A 20,232-nucleotide genomic window follows, 5' to 3' on the forward strand; every position below is an offset into this window, starting at 1 on the left:
ATGTGCAGAGAATCAGCAAAGCCCAGCCAGTACCTCCATCTTCTCCACCTCCTGGCTGTCCGGCCCCCTCCAGAAGTGCCACCAGGGCCCCCTTCCTGTGCAGCAGCTCCTGGTAGGAGCCCATCTCTGCAATGGCACCGTCTGCCAGCACCACAATCTGATCGGCCTGGGGTAGGACGTGGAGCGTGTGGGTCACAAGGATCCGGGTCTGCATAGAAATGGGCAGAAGTTATGTACATGTGCTTGGCCAGTCTTCTGAAGCCAAAGGCAGAGAAGAGTTGCATCCCTGGGCTCAGGGTGGGCAGAAATGCCCTTTTTGTGCTCCTGCCCCCTCTGGAAAATAGCAGAGAGAAACCAAGGAGTCTTTTTCAAGCCATGTCTCCAAACAGGAGGACGCAGAGTTCATCTGAGCCTTGTCTATAACTTGAGGCAGAGCTGGACAGGTGCTCTTGACTGACTTTGAGGTCACCATGTGGGGATTAACCAGTTTAAAAACATCATAGGTCAAGAAGGCACTTACTATCCTGAACCAACTGAACTTCCCAGCTCAGCCACACAGCACACTGCAGAGCACTGGGTTTCCCCTTTGCAACTGTGAGGCTCACTGTGCCACTGTTCGGCACCATGAGAGAGTATTAGTAGCCCAAGAAAAGGTGAAAATTCAAAATGCGTGATTTCTACTAAATGTTTGTTACTTTTACACTCTCATAAAATTGAAAAATCCTAAGTAGTTTAACCATAGGCACTTAAACAACAAATAAGTGCTACTGTAAGACACTGAGATTTGGGGACTGTTTGTTATATAGTATTATCACAGTAACAGCTGACAAATATAGAAAGGAAAGCTAGACTCAAGGGGAAGATACTGAGATAGACTTGAGTAAGGACTAGATTCTAGGGGCTTACTTTTCCCTTGTCCTTGACCTCTGACAACATTTCCAGACTCACCGTTCCTTGGAGCAGCCCACTGGGCCCAATGACCTGGTTGAAGACATGCTGGCCAACATGGGCATCCAGGGCGGCCAGGGGATCGTCCAGCAGGTACACAGTAGCCTTTCTGTACACAGCCCGGGCAAGGCTCAGCCGCTGCTTCTGGCCCCCAGAGAGGTTCATGCCCTGCGGCCACAGAGAAGGACAAGGACCCAGGTCTACATCACATCTGTTGGGCGACCCCAGAATGACTGGGCCGTGTAGGTCAGGGCACACCTGATCTCACTGGGCCTGTCCTCTGGGTCACAGCCAGCTGTAGATACCTGCCCCACCCAGCATCTCTTAAGCCTCGCCACTCTGAGCTTCCGGGAGGATGGTCTACATCCACAGTGTCCACTTTCTTTCCTTCCACTCACTTCCCCATCCCTGTCAGTCTGGTTTCTCCCCAGACACTGTCTTCACAGAGGACTCCACATATTTCCCTGTTGCCTCATCTGTGGTAGCTCTGCAGTCCTTGTTATCATTCATTCATTCATTCATTCACTCTGCATGGCTACTCTGTACCCAGCAGGGTCCTAAGCTCTCGGGATACAGCAATAACCAGAGCCAAGTCCTTGCCCTTCTGTCTCTCATTCTAATGAGGGTAGGGATGGGGACAGACGATCTGTGACCCGGACAAGTAGACTGAACAGTACACAGGATGGTGTCAAGTGCCAAGAGGACTAGAAAGCAGATGGGTATGGGGGAAGTGGCCTGAGCAGGGCCACTGTGGTGGGTGAGGCAGCCAGGGCAATCTGGAGTAACAGAGCGAGGGCACAGCTTCCCAGCAGAGGCACAACAGGAACAAAGGGCGTGGGGTGGGAATGTGCTTTGGTTATCAGGGAACATCGCGGGGATCCCTGTGGCTGGACAGAAGCAGGAAACGGGAGAGTGATGGGAGATGAGGCAGAGAGAGAAGTAGGTCCAGGTGGCAGGAGATCCGGCCAGGAATGGTCAGGAGTTTGGCTTTGGCAAATGTCAGTCTGTTTGAACAGAATCCCTCTGGTGGAGCAGCAGGATCGGGTGAAGAGGGTTAGGGACAGAAAGAAGCAGCCAGTGATGCAGCAGGAAGGGGGAACATCCCAGGTTGTGAAAAAGATGCAACAGGCTTTGCAGATGGATTAGCTGTGAATGTTGGAGAAAGAGAATCAAAGACACACCAGGATGGGGGTCAGAGCCTTGAGGAGCAGGAGGTTCTGGGATACCAGGCGTTTGGCCCAGGGTGTGACACAACTGGACAGATTTGGAGGCAGCTGGCACCCCTCCTTTTTCGAACACTCTATGGGCCTCCATGACCCCCCCAACCCATCCTTGGTCGCTCTTTCAGCTTGTCCTCCACCCTTAGAGGTCCCCAAGACCCTCCCTGGGCTCTCTCCTCTTCTCCTAGGAAACCGCATCCACTCCCTTAACTTGAACTCCCATTTTCCCACTGACAATTCCCTAATCCAGAGATCAGCAAGCTTTTTTTCTGGGAGGCCAGAGAAACAATTACAAGCTTTGGGGACACACAGTCTCTGTCACAACTGCTCAGCTCTAACCTTTGAGTGATCAACCAGCCAGGGACCATATGTAAATGAATACAATTATGTCTCAATAAAACTTTATTTACAAAACTGGGCAGTGAGCCACATATGAGACATGGAACACCGTTTGCCAATACTTGGCCAGTCTACAGCTCTGGATGCCTATATCTTTTTTATTGTGCACCCCTGCCCAGACCCTCTGCTGAGGCCCAGAGAGGAGAAGAAAACTCACCAATATCACATAGCAGGACAGAACAGAGCAGGAATCTAGGTCTTTGTCTTAGTTACTTTTCTTGTTGCTAAGACAAAATACCTAACACCCAAAGTTAAAGGAGGAAATGTTTATTTTGGCTCACAGTTTGTAGAGGTTTCAGTCCATAGTCAGCTGGCTCCAAGGCAGGGTGGCCCAGCAGAGGGACATCAGGGAGGAAAAACAGTCCATGGCAAAGCAGGGCAGGCAGAAGACAGCAAAAGCAGTGACAGCAACAGCAATAGTAGCACATGCCTCTCCCTTTTCTAACTTCCAGCCTACAGGCTACGTACTTTTTGGTGCCACCCAGACCCAGGGAGGGCCATCTTAATCCCAGTGTCATACCCTTAATCCCACTGTCACATACCCTAGCTCGAAGCACCTCTGAAAAGACTAACCTATGACCACATGCAGTTTTGTGGGGGACACCCAGATACAAGCCGTAACAGTCTTATTACCAGTAGCAGTCAGAAAATACTTCCTTGCTAATCCTAGTCACAACTCTCTGCTTTTCTCTTTGGCTCTATTTTCAATCATTATTAATTAACAATTATTGAGCATCGCTATGTTGGACCGTGAGCCAGGACCTTCTCTCCTACTTCCCTGTCCCACTCTGTACTGGCCACACTGTCGACAGGTCAGGCAAGCAAACAGTCCCCAGCTGCAATGCCTGGGGCACTCACCTGCTCTCCAATTGGGGTGTGCATGCCGGCAGGAAAGCTATCCACATCTGGCCCCAGGGCACAGCCCTCCAACACTCTCTCCAGCCAGGGCATGTCCAGCTCCTGCCGGAAGCACACGTTCTCCACCACTGAGGTGTTCTGTACCCAGGCCTCTTGGGGCACGTAAGCCACTGTTCCCTGCAACACAACACGTTTGGAGACAGAGGTGGGAGTGATTCTGGAGAGTAGCGGGGCAGGGCTGGGAGAAAGGAGGTGGAAGTAGTCTTAGCTGTGGAGGGAGGTGTGGGAGGGACGGGGAAGTGAGCTTTCAGAATGGGACATCCTGCCAGTGGGAGGGCGGCCTCACCTGGACGCTCACAGACCCTTCGAGCTTTGACAGCTCTCCGAGGAGGGCGGAGAGCAGGGAGGATTTCCCTGCCCCCACTGGACCCACAACAGCCAGCAGACAGCCCTGGGGCACAGTGAGGTTGATCCTAGCAACCCAGGAGAGAGAGGCAGCCCCGTCAGGCCCAGCCTGAGTATGTGCAGGACAGGTAAGCCCCAGACACAGCCAGTCTGCCCTGCTGGCCACCCCACCCTCCATCCTTCCCTGACCTTGTCCTTATCCATGCACACACACACACCTAACACAAGTGTACACACACACAAACATGCACGCTCACACACTCACACAAGCACACATATACACACACATGCACATGTGTGTACACTCATACCAGCATGCATGTATTCACAGACCATACATGCATACACGTTTACAAAGCATGCATATGCAGCTACCACACTCACTAGTGCACACATTCACATACACACACACAATCCACACCACTGCTGTATGGACACACATGTATACAGGCTTGTATACACACACATGTCCATTCAGACACATGCATGTACATGCACCTGCTGTGCACAAATGCATACACATGTGCACACACACACAACTGTGAAGACACAACTGTGAGTCCATGTCCTGTAGTCCACCCTCCACCTAGCAGCTGCAGGGACCTGTTAAGCCCCAAGTCAGATCACAACCCTTCCCAGCTGAAGCCTTTCAGCCTTTTACCTCACTCAAGGTCAAGGCTAAAGTCTTAAAGACTGTGAACCACGTCCAGCCTCCTACTGCTCTGTCATCTCAGCGGGGGTGCAGGGAGGCATCTCCCCCTCACAGGGGAGGCTCAAATACCTTGCTGCCCTATCTGTGAAAATGCTTGCTTTCCTGATTCTGCTGACGGCAATGCTGGGAAGCCCCAAACACCTGCGCTGGAGACCTGCACTGCATCCCAGGCAGGAAGTAGTAGGAGCCCTGCACACTTTCTCTCGGAGCGGGAGGTAGCTCCTAGGGGAGTCATTCCTACCTGTGCAGGCAGGGAGGGCTCTCCCGGGACCATGCGAAGGTGCCATCCTGTATGGTGATGCAGTCCTTCCCAGGGGCTGCAGGGCATGGAAGGCCAGTCACAGGGCTGCTGCTGCTTGCCTGGCCTCTATCCAAAGTGGCCTCTATCCTGTACCCAGAAGCAGTAGACTGTAGCTGAACCCTCCCAGGGTTCACCTGCCCACTGTCCACAAGCTTGTGGGTGACCTTGCAGTGTTCCTGTTGTGTCCCATGGCCGTGTGATTCAGAGGGAGGCAAACCACGGCCCAGGGAACAAATCCCACCTGCTGCCTACTTTTATAAATTAAGTTTTACTGAAACACAGTCATGCTTATTCATTTATACAAGAGGGTGACTGAAAAATACAGTGAATGTTTAAATTAAAAAACTTATTATAGTAAAAGATACATTGCCAGGAACAATGGGATACGAGTATTCAAAAGAGAGTATTTTGAGTATTTTGAGGGTGAGTGATGGCAATGTGCCTTTTACTTGTAATAAGTATTTTCATTTAAACACTCATATTTGGATCACCCGTTGATCAAACATTGACAGCAATTTCTATCAAACAAAACACTACGGTGGGTTCTCATCCACTGGAGCAGGTACCATGGGACTTCCAGCTCTTCTGCAAAGTCAAAACGACCATGAAAGGGAAACATTCTGAAATACTTCGAGACACTCAGGCAGCCCCTCAGCACAGTCCTCAGCACAGAGGACTTTAGAACTGCTTCAGAAAGTGGCAAGAACAATGAGATAAGTATGTCTGAAGTCAAAGGGAATTAACGGCAATGTGTCTTTTACTGTAATAAATTTTAAAAATTTAAACATTTACCATATTGTTTTCAGTTTTTTAGCGGCTGCTTTCATGCTAAAATGGCAGAGGTGAGTGGTCATGCCAGAGACAATAGGCCTCTGACCCTAAAATATGTACGATCTGGTCCTTTACAGAAAAGTTGGTGGACTTGTGATATAATTTACATACAATCCAAGGCTTTGGCCAGTGAAGGAGGCATTGTTTATTTCACTGGGATAGCCAGTGTGAGGAGCAACGGATGGCGGATGGCTACTCTGTCTCTGGATCTCGGATTTTATTTTAGAATAGGGAAGACAGAAATTAGTGGCTCTCCACTAATTGGAATTGTTCAGAATTGCCTGAAAAGATGTCCTCAAATAACAAAGGTCTCTATAGCTCAGCCCAAATCAACTAATTTGAAATCTGAGGGGTGGAGCCTAAGCACCCATGTTTTTTAGTTCTTCTGGTCAACTAAGGACCTACTGAACCAAATAGTCTCTAGGAAAGGTGCCCAATAAAATGCAGGTTGCCCAGCTAAGTTTGAAATTCAGATAAAAAGTGTTAAATTTTAGATAAATTTCTTTTGGTGTAAACATGCCCCAAATATTTAATGGTACATACTTATACTAAAAAAAAATTCTGTTCATCTAAAATTCAAATGTAATTAGGCATTCTATATCTGTATGAATCTATATCTTTTATATGAATTCTATATCTTCTATATGAATCTAGCTACTGTATTCTAGGGGCTTTGTCTTTTGTCTACCACCTGAAGTGTAGGAATCCCTCTCCCCCCTGCCCTCTACTTACCCATCTGTAAAAATGGGCAGGTCTTAGAAGCACCTCACCCACAGTGCTGCCAAGAGGGTGTGGGGGCTTTCCTCCTTGCTTCTCTCCTTCCCTTTTTTCCCTTCTTTCCTCCCTCTTTGCCTCTATTAGGGATTGAACCCATGGTACTGTGCATGCTATTTTTATAAATAAAGTTTTATTGAAACACAGTTTTATTGAAACCACTAAGCAACACCCCCAGCCATTTTTATTTTGGGACAAGGTCTTGCTAAGTTGCCCAGGCTGGCCTTGAAATTGTGAGCCTTCTGCCTCAGCCTCCTGAGTAGCTGGGATCACAGGTGTGCACCACCATGCCTGGCTGAGCTTGTTTCTACACAGAGCACTTTGAACTTCACTGACCCATGGTAAGCACCCACTCAACGCTAGCAGTGGGTGTCAGCATTCACCTCAGTCTCTAAGTACGCCTTTGGGAGAGTGAGGCTCTAGCCCCAAACAAATACCCATGCTATTTCAGGGGTTTCTCTTGAATAATTATACAATAATCAAAACAATAATTAAATACATTAACAATAATTAAATACAATAATTAAAAACATTAATGGCTGACTTTGTGCTGGGTCCTATGCCAAGTGTACTATTTAATTAAACACACTCTGTTGACCCTCACGGCAAGTCCAAGCAGCAGGTGTTACGATTCCTGCAGACGGAGGCCCCAGCAGGTTAATAACTTGCCAAGGTCAGTGCTGAGCCCAGAATGTGGAGCTGGATCACCCTTCCCCATGGGCTGGGATTTTCACCACTATACAGGTGTTTTCTAGATAAGCAGGTTGACCAGATGTCCTAGTGACAGGTTTTGTTTTGTTTTGTTTTGTTTTGTTTGGTTTTTGTTTGGTTTTGTTTGGTTTTTGTTTTTGTTTCTGTTTTTTTCCCTCACCGCCCCCCCCCCCAGTCCACTAAAGCAGTGTCGCTGACATACAGGTGGAGAGGGGAGGTGCAGCAGAGTGGGGCGGCCCTGCTAACAAGCATGCAGCAGCAAGTCACCTCACGGCGGACCCATAATTCTCTGACCCTACCTTCACCTCAACAAAACGCCACCAGGTCTCTTCCTTGGACTTTCTGGGTGAGGGCACGGACTGATTAGACAGCCCACAGCTGGGCACCCAGAATGCCACCCCGCAGGAGACCCATGGGCAGTCTCTGAGCGGCTGCAGAAAAGCATCCCATGGTGCCCAGTCCCAGTGACACTGCCATCCCGTAGCCAGCAGCCCTCTGTCTCCCCAGTGGGGAGTTCCGTACCCCCACCCCCGCCCTGCTGAACTCAGCACTCACAGCATCTGGAGGGACTCGAGGCCACAGCGCCAGGGTCAACTTCTTCCAGGTACAGGAAGGCGGCCAAGCGGTCAAAGGACACCCGGGCCTGGGGAGGCCAGAGCCCCAGGTCACCGCGCCGAAGAGCCCAAAGCCCAGCCTTCGATACATGTGGCCAAGCTTCCTGCCTACCCAGCCCTGTGTGTTTGCAAAGCATGGAGACAAAGCTCTCCAGCTCGCGGCCAACAGTGCTCCCTAAGCTATGACCATGATGGCGGTGGGGGCCTCTCCCACCTCCTCACTCCCAGTGAGAGAAACCAGAACCACCAAGCCGGCACTGTGGACAAACTGGGGAAGGAGATGCTGGCTTTTCCAAGGATCCTCAAGCCACCATGTGAAATAATTTCAAATTTTGTCCACCTGGGGAGCGATGTCAGCTCCCTGCCACAAACCCATTTTTGAGAACTCAAGAGAGAACCACTAAAATATAGGGGCCTCGGTTGTGCCCTGGTCATTGTCATCATCCCCAAGCATGTGCAAAGGGAGAGGCACAGAAATAAAGTGGCTCTGTAAAACAAAGGGGACTGAGCGGGGTCTGGTGGCACATGTCTGTAGTCCCAGCCACTTGGAAGGCCGAGGCAGGAGGACCACAAGTTTGAGGCCAGCCTGAGCTACTTAGCAAGATCCTATCTTAAAAAAAAGTGAAAAGGGTTGGGAATATAGGTCACTGGTACAGCACCCTTGGATCCGAGCCCCAGGACCACAAAAGATTAAAATTAAAAAAAAAAAAAATAAAGGGAATCACTGCCAGTCAGGAGGAAGTGTGTGGCCCCAGGCCGCTGCGCCTCACCTGGATGACACAGTGGATGCAGAAGGGCAGGAAGGCCTGGGCCTTGTTGAGGATGCCGAGCACCGTGAGGGTCACGAAGGCCTTCTCTGCATCCATCGTGTTCTCTTCAGCCACCAGAGTGTGGACAGCAAACACGACCAGTGCAACCTGGAGAGAGCACGTGTGACGAGGGCGCACTGGGCAGCCTGGCACGCTGAGGACCCCTCTAGGACTCCGCGTCTCCAAGCCACGATGCTGGCCCTGGGTCCCCACCACTGCTCCCCTCCTTCAGCCCATCCTCTGCAGGGGGACCCCAGGGACATCACCAGAAACGTGGACACTTGGAAGGACACCAGAGACACGGAGAACAGGAGGGTGGAGGTCTTCAGGGCACCCAGCTCCCGGCCCCGGATGCGCAGGACCCTCTCCAGGAAGGCTACCTCCCAGCCGTGCGACTTGATGGTCCTCATGGTCCTGAGGACGAAGCTGGTGAGCCGCGCCCGAGAGTCCTTCTGCCTCATCTGCTCTTCCTGGGGCCAGACGGAAGTTGCAAGAGAGGGAAAGTGGAGAATTCCTGGTCCCTGGCACGCCGAACCCTTTGCAAAGCCCACTGGTTCCACCTTCCCACCGTGTCCCTGACCCAGCTGCTGCTTGGCGGGTCCTCCCCAGGCCTGGCCCCAGCTCTGCTCCTCCTGCAGCTGGCCCCCACACTTGTGCCCCACCTCAGGAAGCCTTGAGGCCCAGGAACAGAGGCAGGGCCCCAGGGCCAACCTAGGAAGGCCTCCTGGGGGCGCGGGTGATGCCTGAGGCCAGCATTGAGCATGGGGAATGGGTGGTTGGAGGAGTGGGCAAGAGGGGGAGGCATCCGAGACCAAGGCAATGGTGTGAGTCAGTGTGACAAGGGAGTGCTGGGGTTCAGTGGTGGGGGTGCTGCATCAGCGGGGGCCTGAGGGTCAGGCAGGCAGTCTTGGGTCTCAGGTTCCACCACAGAGAGGCTGTGTGCAAGGTGCCTTGGAGGAGGCAGTCCAGGTGTTGCAGAGCCCAGGTGACTGGGGAGGGAGGGCTGGGGAGTGGGCAGGAGGGACCTCCCTCCTCCCGCCCTCACCCCTCCCCATCCCACAGTGGCAGATGCTCACCCAGCACCTTCTCTGTGCCACACACCAGTCCAGGTGCTGACTTAGCCTTGGAGATCCCGGGGTGGAAATACCCACTCTAATAAAGTGGGACCACGACGTCTGCCCGTTAACCAGAGACAGGGTTACAGGAGAAGAGAAAACAGTGCGGGCAAAGGAGATACACGCCTGGGGGCAGGGTAGGAGCTGAGGGCATGGGTGGCTGCAGGGAGGGTGGCCCAGGAGAACAGCCGGGAGGTGGGGCGTCTGGCAGGTGTGAAGTCTGGGGACAGAAGGATGGGAAGAGGGAGGAGGGAGGTCGGGAGGTCGCAGGGCCAGGTAACTGCGGCCCTCGGGTGCTCTGAGGGATAAGAGGGCATGATATGTTTGGTTGTCACATGTCCCCTCTAACTGGCGAGTGGAGATGAGCCCATTCCTGGGGGGTGGAACAGAAGTGGGGAGTCAGCCGGGCAGGGAGGGGTGGTTGCAGGGATCCAGGTTACAGCCCCTGGGCTTGGACGGCCACCGTGGAGCAAAGGAGTGGCATTCTGGGCAGGACGGAGCCCCTGCCCAGCAGCGGGAGCCCAGGCCCGAGCAACGAGCTCACCCACGCTGTGGTGACGTGGAGGAGGCCACGCCTGGCCTCTGCCCTCCCCATGTCTGGCAGCAACATAGGCCCAGGGCCCACAGGCTCCTTCCTTCCTGCCTGCCCTGTCCCTGTCCCCCAGTGCCAAACCTGATGGTGGTTCTTCTTCTTGGAGATAAAGAAATTCAGGGGAAGGAGGCCCAGGAAAACAGCGATGGCAGTGAGGGCAGATGGCCCTAGGAGCTGAGGACAAAGGAACAGGGATGACGCAGGACCCCCAGGGCAGACGGGGGTCCTAAGACAGGGGGACATCAGGGGCCTGATGAGGGCAGTCCAGGGCACCAGGATGGGGCCTCACAGGACCCAGAGAGGAGACAGCTGCTGAAGGTGCGGGTGCGCCCACAGCAGGAGTCCCAGGGGCTCAGACTCAAGGTCATGTGCGCAGATGGTGGAGTGAGGGCACTCCTGGCCTCATTGGTGACACTAAGACCCTTGAAACTGGGACCTGGGCTTGGTTCCGGCTCTGACACCTGCCAGTGTGGCCCTGTGTAATTTGCCCATGCTTTGTAAGGGGCAGTTCCTGTGTATAGAAGGGGAATAGTCGTCCCTGTCACCCAGCGCAGTTATTATTCTAGTCTTCATGGCACCCCTCAGGAGACTTGGCACATTTAGCAAATAACCATACAAACGTCAATTTCAGGTAAGCCTTTTGTCTGCATGTTCTATGCACTGTGGTATTTGAGGTACATACTTATACCAAGACACTGTTCAGTTTGTCTGAAACTCATGTTTAACTGGATATTCTGTGTCTTGTTAGCAACTGCCCAAGAATGGCCGTTCCCAGTCCGGGCCTCAGTTTTCCTTCTCAGCTCTTAAACACATTATCTTCTCATCTTGGGAAGCGACCCAGTTTGTTTCATTTGTGTGGCAATGGCGCCACCCAATGGCTTCATGAAGAAATATTCAAAAGACAAACTCCCTTGACTGGGATTGGAAACAACATGGGAGAAGACAAAACTTTCTCTGACAAAAATGGTGTCCTCCATCTGTAGCAACACTCACGGCTGTCCCTCCTTAACTAGGACTGCATGGTGACACTCAGATGTAAGACCTTCCTGCTGGGGGCCGCCGTGTGTGTGTGTGTGTGTGTGTGTGTGTGTGTGTGTACAGGCTACAGGCTATCTGATAGGCAGGAATCTTGGATCTGATTCTCTCCCTCTCTCGCTCTCTCTTCAGTACTCGGGATTGAACTCCCCAGCCCTTTCTGAAATTTGAGCACAGTGTCTCACTAAATTGCCTAGATGAGGCCCAAACTTGCAATCCTCCTGCCTCGGCCTCCAGAGTGCTGGTCTGGCTTGAAATGTTTTAAGCACCAATATGACACAGGGGGAAAATTCTACACCTGGCCTCATGTGATGGGTCACAACCAAAACATAGCTGCACTAAAAATATCGTATAAAATTACCTTCAGACCGTCTATAGGAAGCATACATAAACAGAAATGTCACATTCAGATTGGGTCTTATCTCCAAGAGATAGCATTATGTATGAGCAAATATTTTTTTTTTCTTGAAACAAGTTCTCACTATGTAGCTCAGGCTAGCCTTGACCTTATGCAAATATTCTAACACCAGAAAAAAACCCAAAGTCTGAAACCCTTCTGGCCCCAAGCGCTTTGGATTAAAGATGTGGAGCTTGTGTCAGCCCATCTACACCCGGGCAACCCCAGGGCAGGGCAGAATTCCTACTTGTGCTCTCTTTCGAGAGATAAGGAAACGCCGCACAAAACAGGTTGCACAGCTGGTAGCAGTAAAAGCAGGATTCCAACCCGGGGAAGTACTGGTACAGAGTCTGTGATTTCAATTTTTAGAAATACTAATATGGAAAAAAAAATACTAGTATGACAGAGCAAAAGGAAAGAGTTTGGAAAAACTTCTGATTGTTTTTGGCCCCATGGTCACTTCATGCTTTTCAAACACTAGGTAACAATCTGTTCCCTGTTAAAATGGTCTTTGATGTCTTTTTTGTTAATGACACTCACACCCCACATTACTGATAACTTCAAATGTGTTTAGTCTGCCTACTGGGTGCCTTGGGAGCCTCCCCGAGAGGTGCCAATGTCTTGATCCACGGCACTATTTCACAGGAGAGGAAATGAGTCCCAGAGAAGGTCGGTATCCTGCCCAAGGTCAGCGAAGACCATCCTTGCCCAAGACTTTCCGGCCACACCTGCCCACCTTGCGGGAGGAGGGGAAACAGGAGCCTCAGCCCCGAGCCCCCGCCCCTGCGCACACCTGCCACAGGTAGGCGAAGCAGACGCTGATCCAGAGCAGCGGCAGCCAGAGCCCGTTGAGGTAGAGGACGCTCTCGCTGAGCCGCTGCACGTCCACAGAGAGCAGGTTGACCACGTCCCCCACGGCGCTGGACTCCCTGGCTCCGTGGGACAGAAGCAGGACCTGCGGGGAGGAGGAGGGAAGGACGGCGGCTTCCTTCCGCGGAGCCTCGGTTCTGCACGGGAGCAGCCAGCTGGCAGGAAGTAAGCCGAGCTCCAGGCCCTGGCCAGTGGGCCCTGACAGGAGGACGAGCTCTGGGCCTGGCATGTCGCAGGGAGAGAAAGGCGGCCTGACGGGAGACCCGCACGGTCGGAGGGGCGCGCCCGGGCGGGCAAGGGAGGAAGAGGTGGGCGAGGTGGTGAGGGTGCGAGCCCCCAGATCACGCTACCCAGGGCCTCAGGGGGCCACAGAGGAGCTGAGCGCGCAGGGGTACAGCCCCTCGGCCTCAGCCGGTGTCATCACAGCTCAGGGACATCGTCACCCTCCCGCGCGGGGCGCCCACGCGCGCCCGGGCTCACCTTTCTGTACACCAGGCCGGTGAGCGCCGCGCGCAGCCGCATCTGCAGCACCTTGAGCCGGAACATGTGCTGCTGCTCGAGCAGCGTCTGCAGGCCGGCCGAGAGCAGCAGCAGCACCGCGAGCAGCGGGCCCTGCCAGGCGGGGCGCTGGGCGCTGCCCATGAACTCCAGGAACAGGCTGGGGGGACGGGGCAGCAGGTGAGAGAGGGGCAGGCGCCGCCGCCCCGCCGGGCCCGCTGTGGGACACCTGCACGGGCGCCAGTCGGCCCCGCCCGGCCCACGCTGCTTCTCAGCGCGACGCTGCGGCTCCCGGTCGCAGGTGGGTGCTGTCCCGCTGTGGGGCTGCATGCTGTCCCCTGCCGCCCCCAGATGGCCGTAGCCGACAGAGCCCTTAACGAAGCAGTGATCTCAAAGTGAGGCCCGCAGCTGGGGCCTAACCCCACCCGACTGGGCTCCTCACAAAAGGTCACTGGACGGGACGCCAGGGCCTCACACGCAAAGGAAGGGCCACAGGAGGACACAGCAGGAAGCGGCCTCTGTAGGCCAAGGGCGAGGCCTCGGGACACCTCCCTGCTGACAACCCTGAGGCGACTCCAGCCTCAGAACTGGGGCAACGTGGCCTCTGCTGTTCTCACCCCTCTTCCTCTGTGGCTCCTTGCTATGGCAGCCTGAGCAGACTAGTGCTCCAGCCTTTTTCTTTTTTTTCCCTGTGCTAAGGATTGAACCCAGGGCCTCCGCCCTGAGCTATATTCCCCAGCCCTTTTTTATTTTTTATTTTGAGACAGGATCTCACTAAGTCACTAAATTCCCAAGGCTGGGCTCAAACTTGGGATCCTCCTGCCTCAGCCTCCCAGAGTGCTGGGAATACAGGTGTGTGCCACCATGCCTGGCCACTCCAGCCCTGGAATCTGGGCCAGCTATGGGACCAGCTGTGACCCACCACCATGGAGGCAGTGAGACTGTGCCAGTTCTAGCCTGGGCCCCTAGAGAAAACATGGCTTTTGTTCTGTCTTCTGGAACCTTCAATAGGCCTGTGGAGGATGGGAATTGTGTAGAGCAGGAACGCGCCATCCCACTGCAACCACCTTGGCCAAGCTAGTCTCCTGCCAGCCTGGCAGCTGTCACACACTGGTGAACCTGTCCAGGGAAAGAGCCGCCCTGTGCTCCCTCTGGCCTCTGCGGCCTTTTGTGTGCAGCAGTGGCACACAGGCGGGTGACAGTTGCTGTTTGCCCCTGAGCTCCGTAACTTTCCCTGTCTTTCCTCCCTAACCCTCCAGGCCCGGGAGCGATGCCCAGGCAGAGGCACAGAGGCCGCCACCCCTGGCCTGGGAACAGTGCCAGGGCCGCCAGCTCAGCCAGGGCCCAGGCAGACCTACCTGAGGAGCTTGGGGACTGCGAATCTGAAGGCGTCAGCGATGAGGAGGCTGAGGGTGCCCAGGAGGAAGGAGCAGCGGAACACTCTCCAGATGGCCCTGAGCAGCGGGCCCCTTGGGCGCCCTCCTTGCGGCAGGAGGGCCTCCAGCTCCCGGGCTGCCTGGCCTCCCTGCTCCCGGCCTTTCAACACCGTGGTGCACCTGGGGAGAGGAAGGCTGGGCTCTGGGTTCTGCTTTAGCCCTCAGCAGGGGCAGGTGGGAAAGGTCAAGGGTTCCCTCTGCATCAGGAGCACAGCGCTGGGCCTCACCTGCTCTTCTTCACCACCCAGGGGACTCACTGAGGAGCCAGCAAGTGCCCACTGCGAGCCAGGTACTGCAGAGTCCTCCTAGGAGCCCTGCAAGCCATTTCACAGCAGGGGAAACTGAGGCAGAGCGGGGCGAATGTACCTGAGGTAGACAGCTGAGGTGGAAAAGAACTGGGACACGGGCCAGGTGTCAAGGGGCACACCTGTAATCCCAGCGGTCTGGGAGGCTCGGGCCAGACTAGCACAAGTTGGAGCCCAACCAGGGCCACTTAGCAAAAATAGGGCTGGGATGCAGCTTAGTATGAAGTCCCCAGGTTTGATCCCCTGTACTGAGAAAATAAAAATCAAAAGCACGGTGCTTGGTCTCACGTCTTTGCCTCCAGGGCCTGCTGTGCGGGTAGGAGGCTCAGGGCTGCCAGACCCCCTTTCAGAGGGACCAGGATTCCAGCTCTGTCATGGATATTGCTAAGGGGTCAAGAGCTGGGGGAGGGGTGAGAAGAGGAACAAAGTTGTGATACATCCCTGGACCAACTCTTCACTGAATGCCAGTAATGGAAACATGGTGTACTGCACACCTGTACTAACTGAGGAATAAAAACAGGCAACTCATTACCCCACAGGCCATACAACAACCGCAAAATACCGTGCAGACCAAGCAGACCTTGGGAACTGGACTGGGCCAGCAGGTGGCTGGCTTCTGTCCTGAAGGATGTGATCCTCTCCTTTCCCCCCATGTTGCCAAATGTTTCAGAAATAAAACTTCTCTCAGGTGCAGTTAGTTGGCTCAGAAAATAGCTTGTATGATCTTGCCTCTCCCCTTCCTGCTTGAGGTTGCATCTTCATCACAAGAGCCTACTGCCTGCCTGCCCACCTGTCATTTGTAGGATTCAGCCACCCGCAGAAAACCCCAGAACTTGCAAGAGAACCTTGTAAGTCTTCCTACAGAGCCAGTTTTGTTCCCTGAGAACCTGAGGTCCAGTGATGTCCAGTGCCTTGTGGAAAGTGCCCAGGCTCGCGCTGGCAGGGCACCATTTAGTGCAGGGCCACTGTTCTGGTTTGTGTGTGGATGTCTCCCCAGAGCCTCATGCAGTCATGGGGCGGCTTCTAGAGTTTATCATTGATCCATTGTCCAACACTGGGATTATGGCTGTGAGAGCTACACCCACTCTGGGGCAGGTAGTCTGCATACAATGTAAGGGAGGGAAGGAGGCTGCTTGCTGCTGCTCCTCCCTTTTTGCTCTTGTTGCTTTTGCTGTCTTCTGCTGCCATGAACTGTTGCCCTCTGCCATGTGCCACTCTGCCTTGGAGCCAGCCGAATATTTAGCTCCACAAACTGTAAGCTAAATAAACCTTTTCTTCCTTAATTCTGGGTGTCAGGTATTTTGTCTCAGCAAGGAGAGAAAAGTAACCAAGATGACCACCTTGCTCTGCGCTGAAGGCTCTTTTCCCTCTGGCTTCTCCAAGGTGCTCCCACAGCGCAGGGGCTCACAGAACTTTCTAGAGAGGCCACCGAGGGCAGGGCTGGGTGGAGTGGACTACTCCAAAAGCCTTGAAATCCTCTGGCTAACTAGTCTTGCTTGAGTTTCTCCCATTTTTGAGGATTTACTGTTTCTGACCAATCATCTTTAAAAAATACCTCAATGAGCTATGAGTTAGGGCCTAATGACTCCCTCTCTTTTCTTTTGCAGTTTTGGGGATGGAACCCATGGCTTTGCACAAGCTGGGCAACCACCACTGAAGAGATGAGAAAACTGACCCTAGGAAACAAATTACATGATAAGTGAGCAGTTGTCTGAACGCTATGAGCCACAGCTCAGCTCTCTGAGCTCATACTTGGCATATCCTCCGCTTCCTGCCTGCTGCTCTCCTATGACAGCTTCCTTCTGGGGCCTTCCAAGAGCCCCCCATCATGAGTCTTCACTGGGACGTCTGCTCTGGGAAGAGCTGTATACCAAGCCCAACAGAACCATGACTGTACTAAGAACCACGTGATGAATGAGCTTTGCCAACTGTACCAGCTTGGGGCGTGGTCTGCAACCCACTCACCCCTGGGCCACACTGTGATTCCTTATCCACTCCCTCTCCAGCTGGGAAACAAGTTCTTCTGAGGAGTTTTCTGGCTCAAGGGACCAAAGGTCTTCTGGTCTCAGTGACTTCCTGTAGCCCTTCCAGAGAAGCCTGTAAAAGAGGATACCAGGGTAAGCTCCTCCTGTCATCCATTCCTGCAGGGGCCCAATAGTAGCTGTGAGCCTGGGGAAGTCACTTTACTTCTCTCTGCACCTCTGCTGACTCCTGGGTGAATGAAGGGATTGAACCTAAGCCCACCTAAGACCTGTAGGGCCCTACTCAGTTCACAGAGATGGTTTCATCTGGTAGCTTGTTATTGGCCCATTTTACAGATGAGGAAGAAAACAGGTGGGAGAGAGTGAGCAATTTAACCAATGGACAACTGACACAGTGAGGGAAATGGCCAGAAATTTGGGGTCCAAAACTCATTGTGGAGGAAACCCGAACTCCTTCCTTTTAATATCTGCCACCTCCTTGGTCACTGTTACAGCCAGCTGGCCTCAGGACCTGTGCATGTGCACCCCACTCTGCTCCAAGTTCTTTCCTTGCCACCTCTCACCTGGCCATTTCTTACTCTTCCTTCACACCTGCACTTGGACAGAACTTCTCAGGCGGGCCGGACTTGACCTCCCCAGCCAGGGTGCCATCACGCCTGCCCATGGTCCCTTGGCATGTATGTAAGAAGTTAAACACAGCAGACTTCCAAGCAGGAGCACTGTTTTCCTTTTGGGTCTCTTTCATCTTGCCAACAACATGGAGAGGAAGGGTCATCAGACGCTGGCCTTGGCCTCTCTAGACCTTGCCAGGTGCCCTTCTGTAGCACAGAGCAAACTTGGGAGAAGCAACAGGTCTGGTCTGGAAATGATTAACACTGATTCTTCTCTGAAATCACTTTTGGAGTTCTCTCCTAGGGCAAGTGATTTGGCAGCTTTTTAAAGTTTGGGCAGTAATAGGAAGTTCCTTTTTTAAAAAGTTTATTAAAGTAAAAAAAAAATGGGCTGACTTAAAAGAAAATATTACAGGAGTAGGGGTGATGGGCCGATATGGTTAAAAAAAAAAAAGTTTGGGAAGCGGAGGGGAAGACCCCAAGTAGAACTGTTTAGAAAACTTCTATTCTGTTTTTGCCAATTCCACAAGTCCAGAAGCTCATGTCCTTCATTTATCTAGCAACTCTTGTATATAACACTCTGTACCAGGCCCTTTTCTACGTCTCACAAACCTCCTCACAGCCCATACATGGATGCTATCCTTATGTCCATTTTACAAGTACGATGACTGAGGCACAGAAAGGCTTAGTAGCTTCCCCAAGGTCAAATGGCCAGAAAATGGTTGGGCCCCAAGCTAAGTACATATGGTCCCACAATACTGAGGTCTGCCTGCTGTGACAGAGGGGGACTGGGAGTGGCCAGCACGTGGACACCTCCTCAGTGCCTAGTGTGGGCTGGTACCAGAGAAGCTAGTGTTTTCTCCATCAGCCTGGGACTCTCCAGGCGGGAAAGACTGGTCTTTTTAACCTGCACCTCATGTTTTAGCACATAGTAGGTACTTACTGAATGTTGGTGAAATGGCTGAAGGTGAATAATAAATATTACAATGTAACAATGTAATTCAGTACCTGCTACATGCAAGCACTAGCCACTTTTGTCTAATGCCTGCATTCTCAGCACTGGGGAGGCTGAGGCAGGATTGTTACAAGTTCAAGAACTGCCTGGGCTATGAAATGAGTTCAAGGCCAGCCTGAAATGCATAGCAAGACCCTGTCTCAGAAAGACAAAAAAAATTGAGGATTCTGCGCTCCACCTCCTGCCACCATCACAGGGCAAGTCTGACCCCCAGGAAATCCAGGGACATTTGGTGAATGGCCTGGGAGAGGCTGGACACTGCACTCCACCTTGCACTGCCATCTCAGGGCAAGTCCGACCCCTGAGAAACCCAGGGACTTCCAGTGAGCTACCTAGGAGAGGCTAGGTTCAGCACTCTACCTCCTGCCATTATTGTGAGGCAAGTCTGAGCCCTGGGGAACCCAGGGACCTTTGGTGAGCTGCCAGGGAGAGGTGAGGCTCACTGTTCTGCATCCTGCATCAAAAAATAAGACAAAGGAGCAAAATGCAATCTCAGAACTCCACCCCACCCAAGACAAGTCCAGGAGACATCGACATAGGAGAATTTGGAAGTCATGCACCTGAAATTTCTGAAATGATAACAACTGAAGTAAAAAAGCAACTATATCAGGCTATAGAAGAAATTAGATCAGAAATAATCTCACAGGTTAGAAAAATGACAACCATAATGAAAGAATTATTCAGTATATCAAAGGAAGACATAGAAAAAAAATATGGGAACACAGAAAAATGATGGAAGCCTTGAATGAACAATGCAAGAACTAGAATGCATGAAACAGATTCAAAGAGATATCCAGGAAATTAAAAATTCCATTGAAAGCTGGCAAAACCACTTGAATGAAACCGAAGATAGACTTTCAGACCTTGAAAACAGCATTGCAGCTAGTGACCATGAAAGGAAAGATCTCTTAAAAATAACAAGGAACCAGGAAATAACAATTCAACAGCTGCAAGAGGAGGCTGTATAAGACTGATAGGTATAAATGAAAGAGCAGGAGGCAACATGAATGACATAAAAAGACTATTTGCAGAAGTAATAGCAGAAAGTTTACAAAGCATGGGAAAAGAATCTGACATACACTTGGTGATGCATACAGGACTCTAATTAGCTATAACCAAAATAAATCTACACTCAGATACATAATAATCAAGATGCGAGAAATTCAGCAAAAGAACAGAATATCAAAAGCTGTTAGGGAAAAGAAACAGAGCACCTATGAAGGAAAACCCATTAGAATCCCAACAGATTTATCAATACAAACCATCAAGTCAAGAAGAGCTTGAAGTGAAGCATTTCGGGTCCTGAAAGAAAAGGACTTCCAACCCAGACTGATGTACCCTACAGAACCATCTTTCAAAATTAATGGAGAAATAAGACACTTCCATGACAAAGAACAACTGAAGAAATTCATGGCCACCAAACCAACCCTACAGAGAGTACTGAAAGATATTCTAGAAAGAGATAAAAATGACCACAATTCCAAAAACAAGAGTAGAAAGGAACCACCAAGTAGGGTGAACAATTAAACAGAGGGGGAAACTAGGGAACCAACAGAGGGAGAATAACATGAAAAAGATAAACCAATACAATCAGTAATAACCATTAATATAAATGGCCTCAATTCACCAGTCAAACAAAACAGACTGGCAGAGTGGATCGAGAAATAAAATGCAACAATATGCTACATTCAAGAAACACATTTAGGGCTGGGGATTTAGCTCAGCGGCAAAGCGCCTGCCTGGCAAGCGCAAGGTCGTGAGTTCGGTTCCCGGAACCAGAGAAAAACCAAAAAA

The 20,232-nt window shown here is 52.0% G+C and overlaps 1 protein-coding gene across 1 annotated transcript in view; it reads right to left on the bottom strand.

Moving 5' to 3' along the window:
* Window positions 1–20,232, bottom strand: part of Abcc6 (ATP-binding cassette, sub-family C (CFTR/MRP), member 6) — a 56,448-nt gene that overhangs the window by 24,650 nt on the left and 11,566 nt on the right. The window contains exons 7-19 of the mRNA XM_005391081.2: window positions 16,796–16,927; window positions 14,448–14,645; window positions 13,072–13,249; window positions 12,515–12,676; window positions 10,371–10,463; window positions 8,849–9,052; window positions 8,544–8,690; window positions 7,715–7,802; window positions 4,784–4,859; window positions 3,772–3,898; window positions 3,426–3,602; window positions 949–1,116; window positions 34–208 (exon numbers count right to left, since the gene is read on the bottom strand). Of these exons, the coding sequence (XP_005391138.1) occupies window positions 34–208; window positions 949–1,116; window positions 3,426–3,602; window positions 3,772–3,898; window positions 4,784–4,859; window positions 7,715–7,802; window positions 8,544–8,690; window positions 8,849–9,052; window positions 10,371–10,463; window positions 12,515–12,676; window positions 13,072–13,249; window positions 14,448–14,645; window positions 16,796–16,927 (1,925 nt within the window). The remainder of the gene's footprint in view (window positions 1–33; window positions 209–948; window positions 1,117–3,425; window positions 3,603–3,771; window positions 3,899–4,783; window positions 4,860–7,714; window positions 7,803–8,543; window positions 8,691–8,848; window positions 9,053–10,370; window positions 10,464–12,514; window positions 12,677–13,071; window positions 13,250–14,447; window positions 14,646–16,795; window positions 16,928–20,232) is intronic.

Source organism: Chinchilla lanigera, unplaced genomic scaffold (assembly GCF_000276665.1).
Source record: "Chinchilla lanigera isolate Chin_1 unplaced genomic scaffold, ChiLan1.0 scaffold00041, whole genome shotgun sequence".
NCBI classification, from domain to species: Eukaryota; Metazoa; Chordata; class Mammalia; order Rodentia; family Chinchillidae; genus Chinchilla; species Chinchilla lanigera.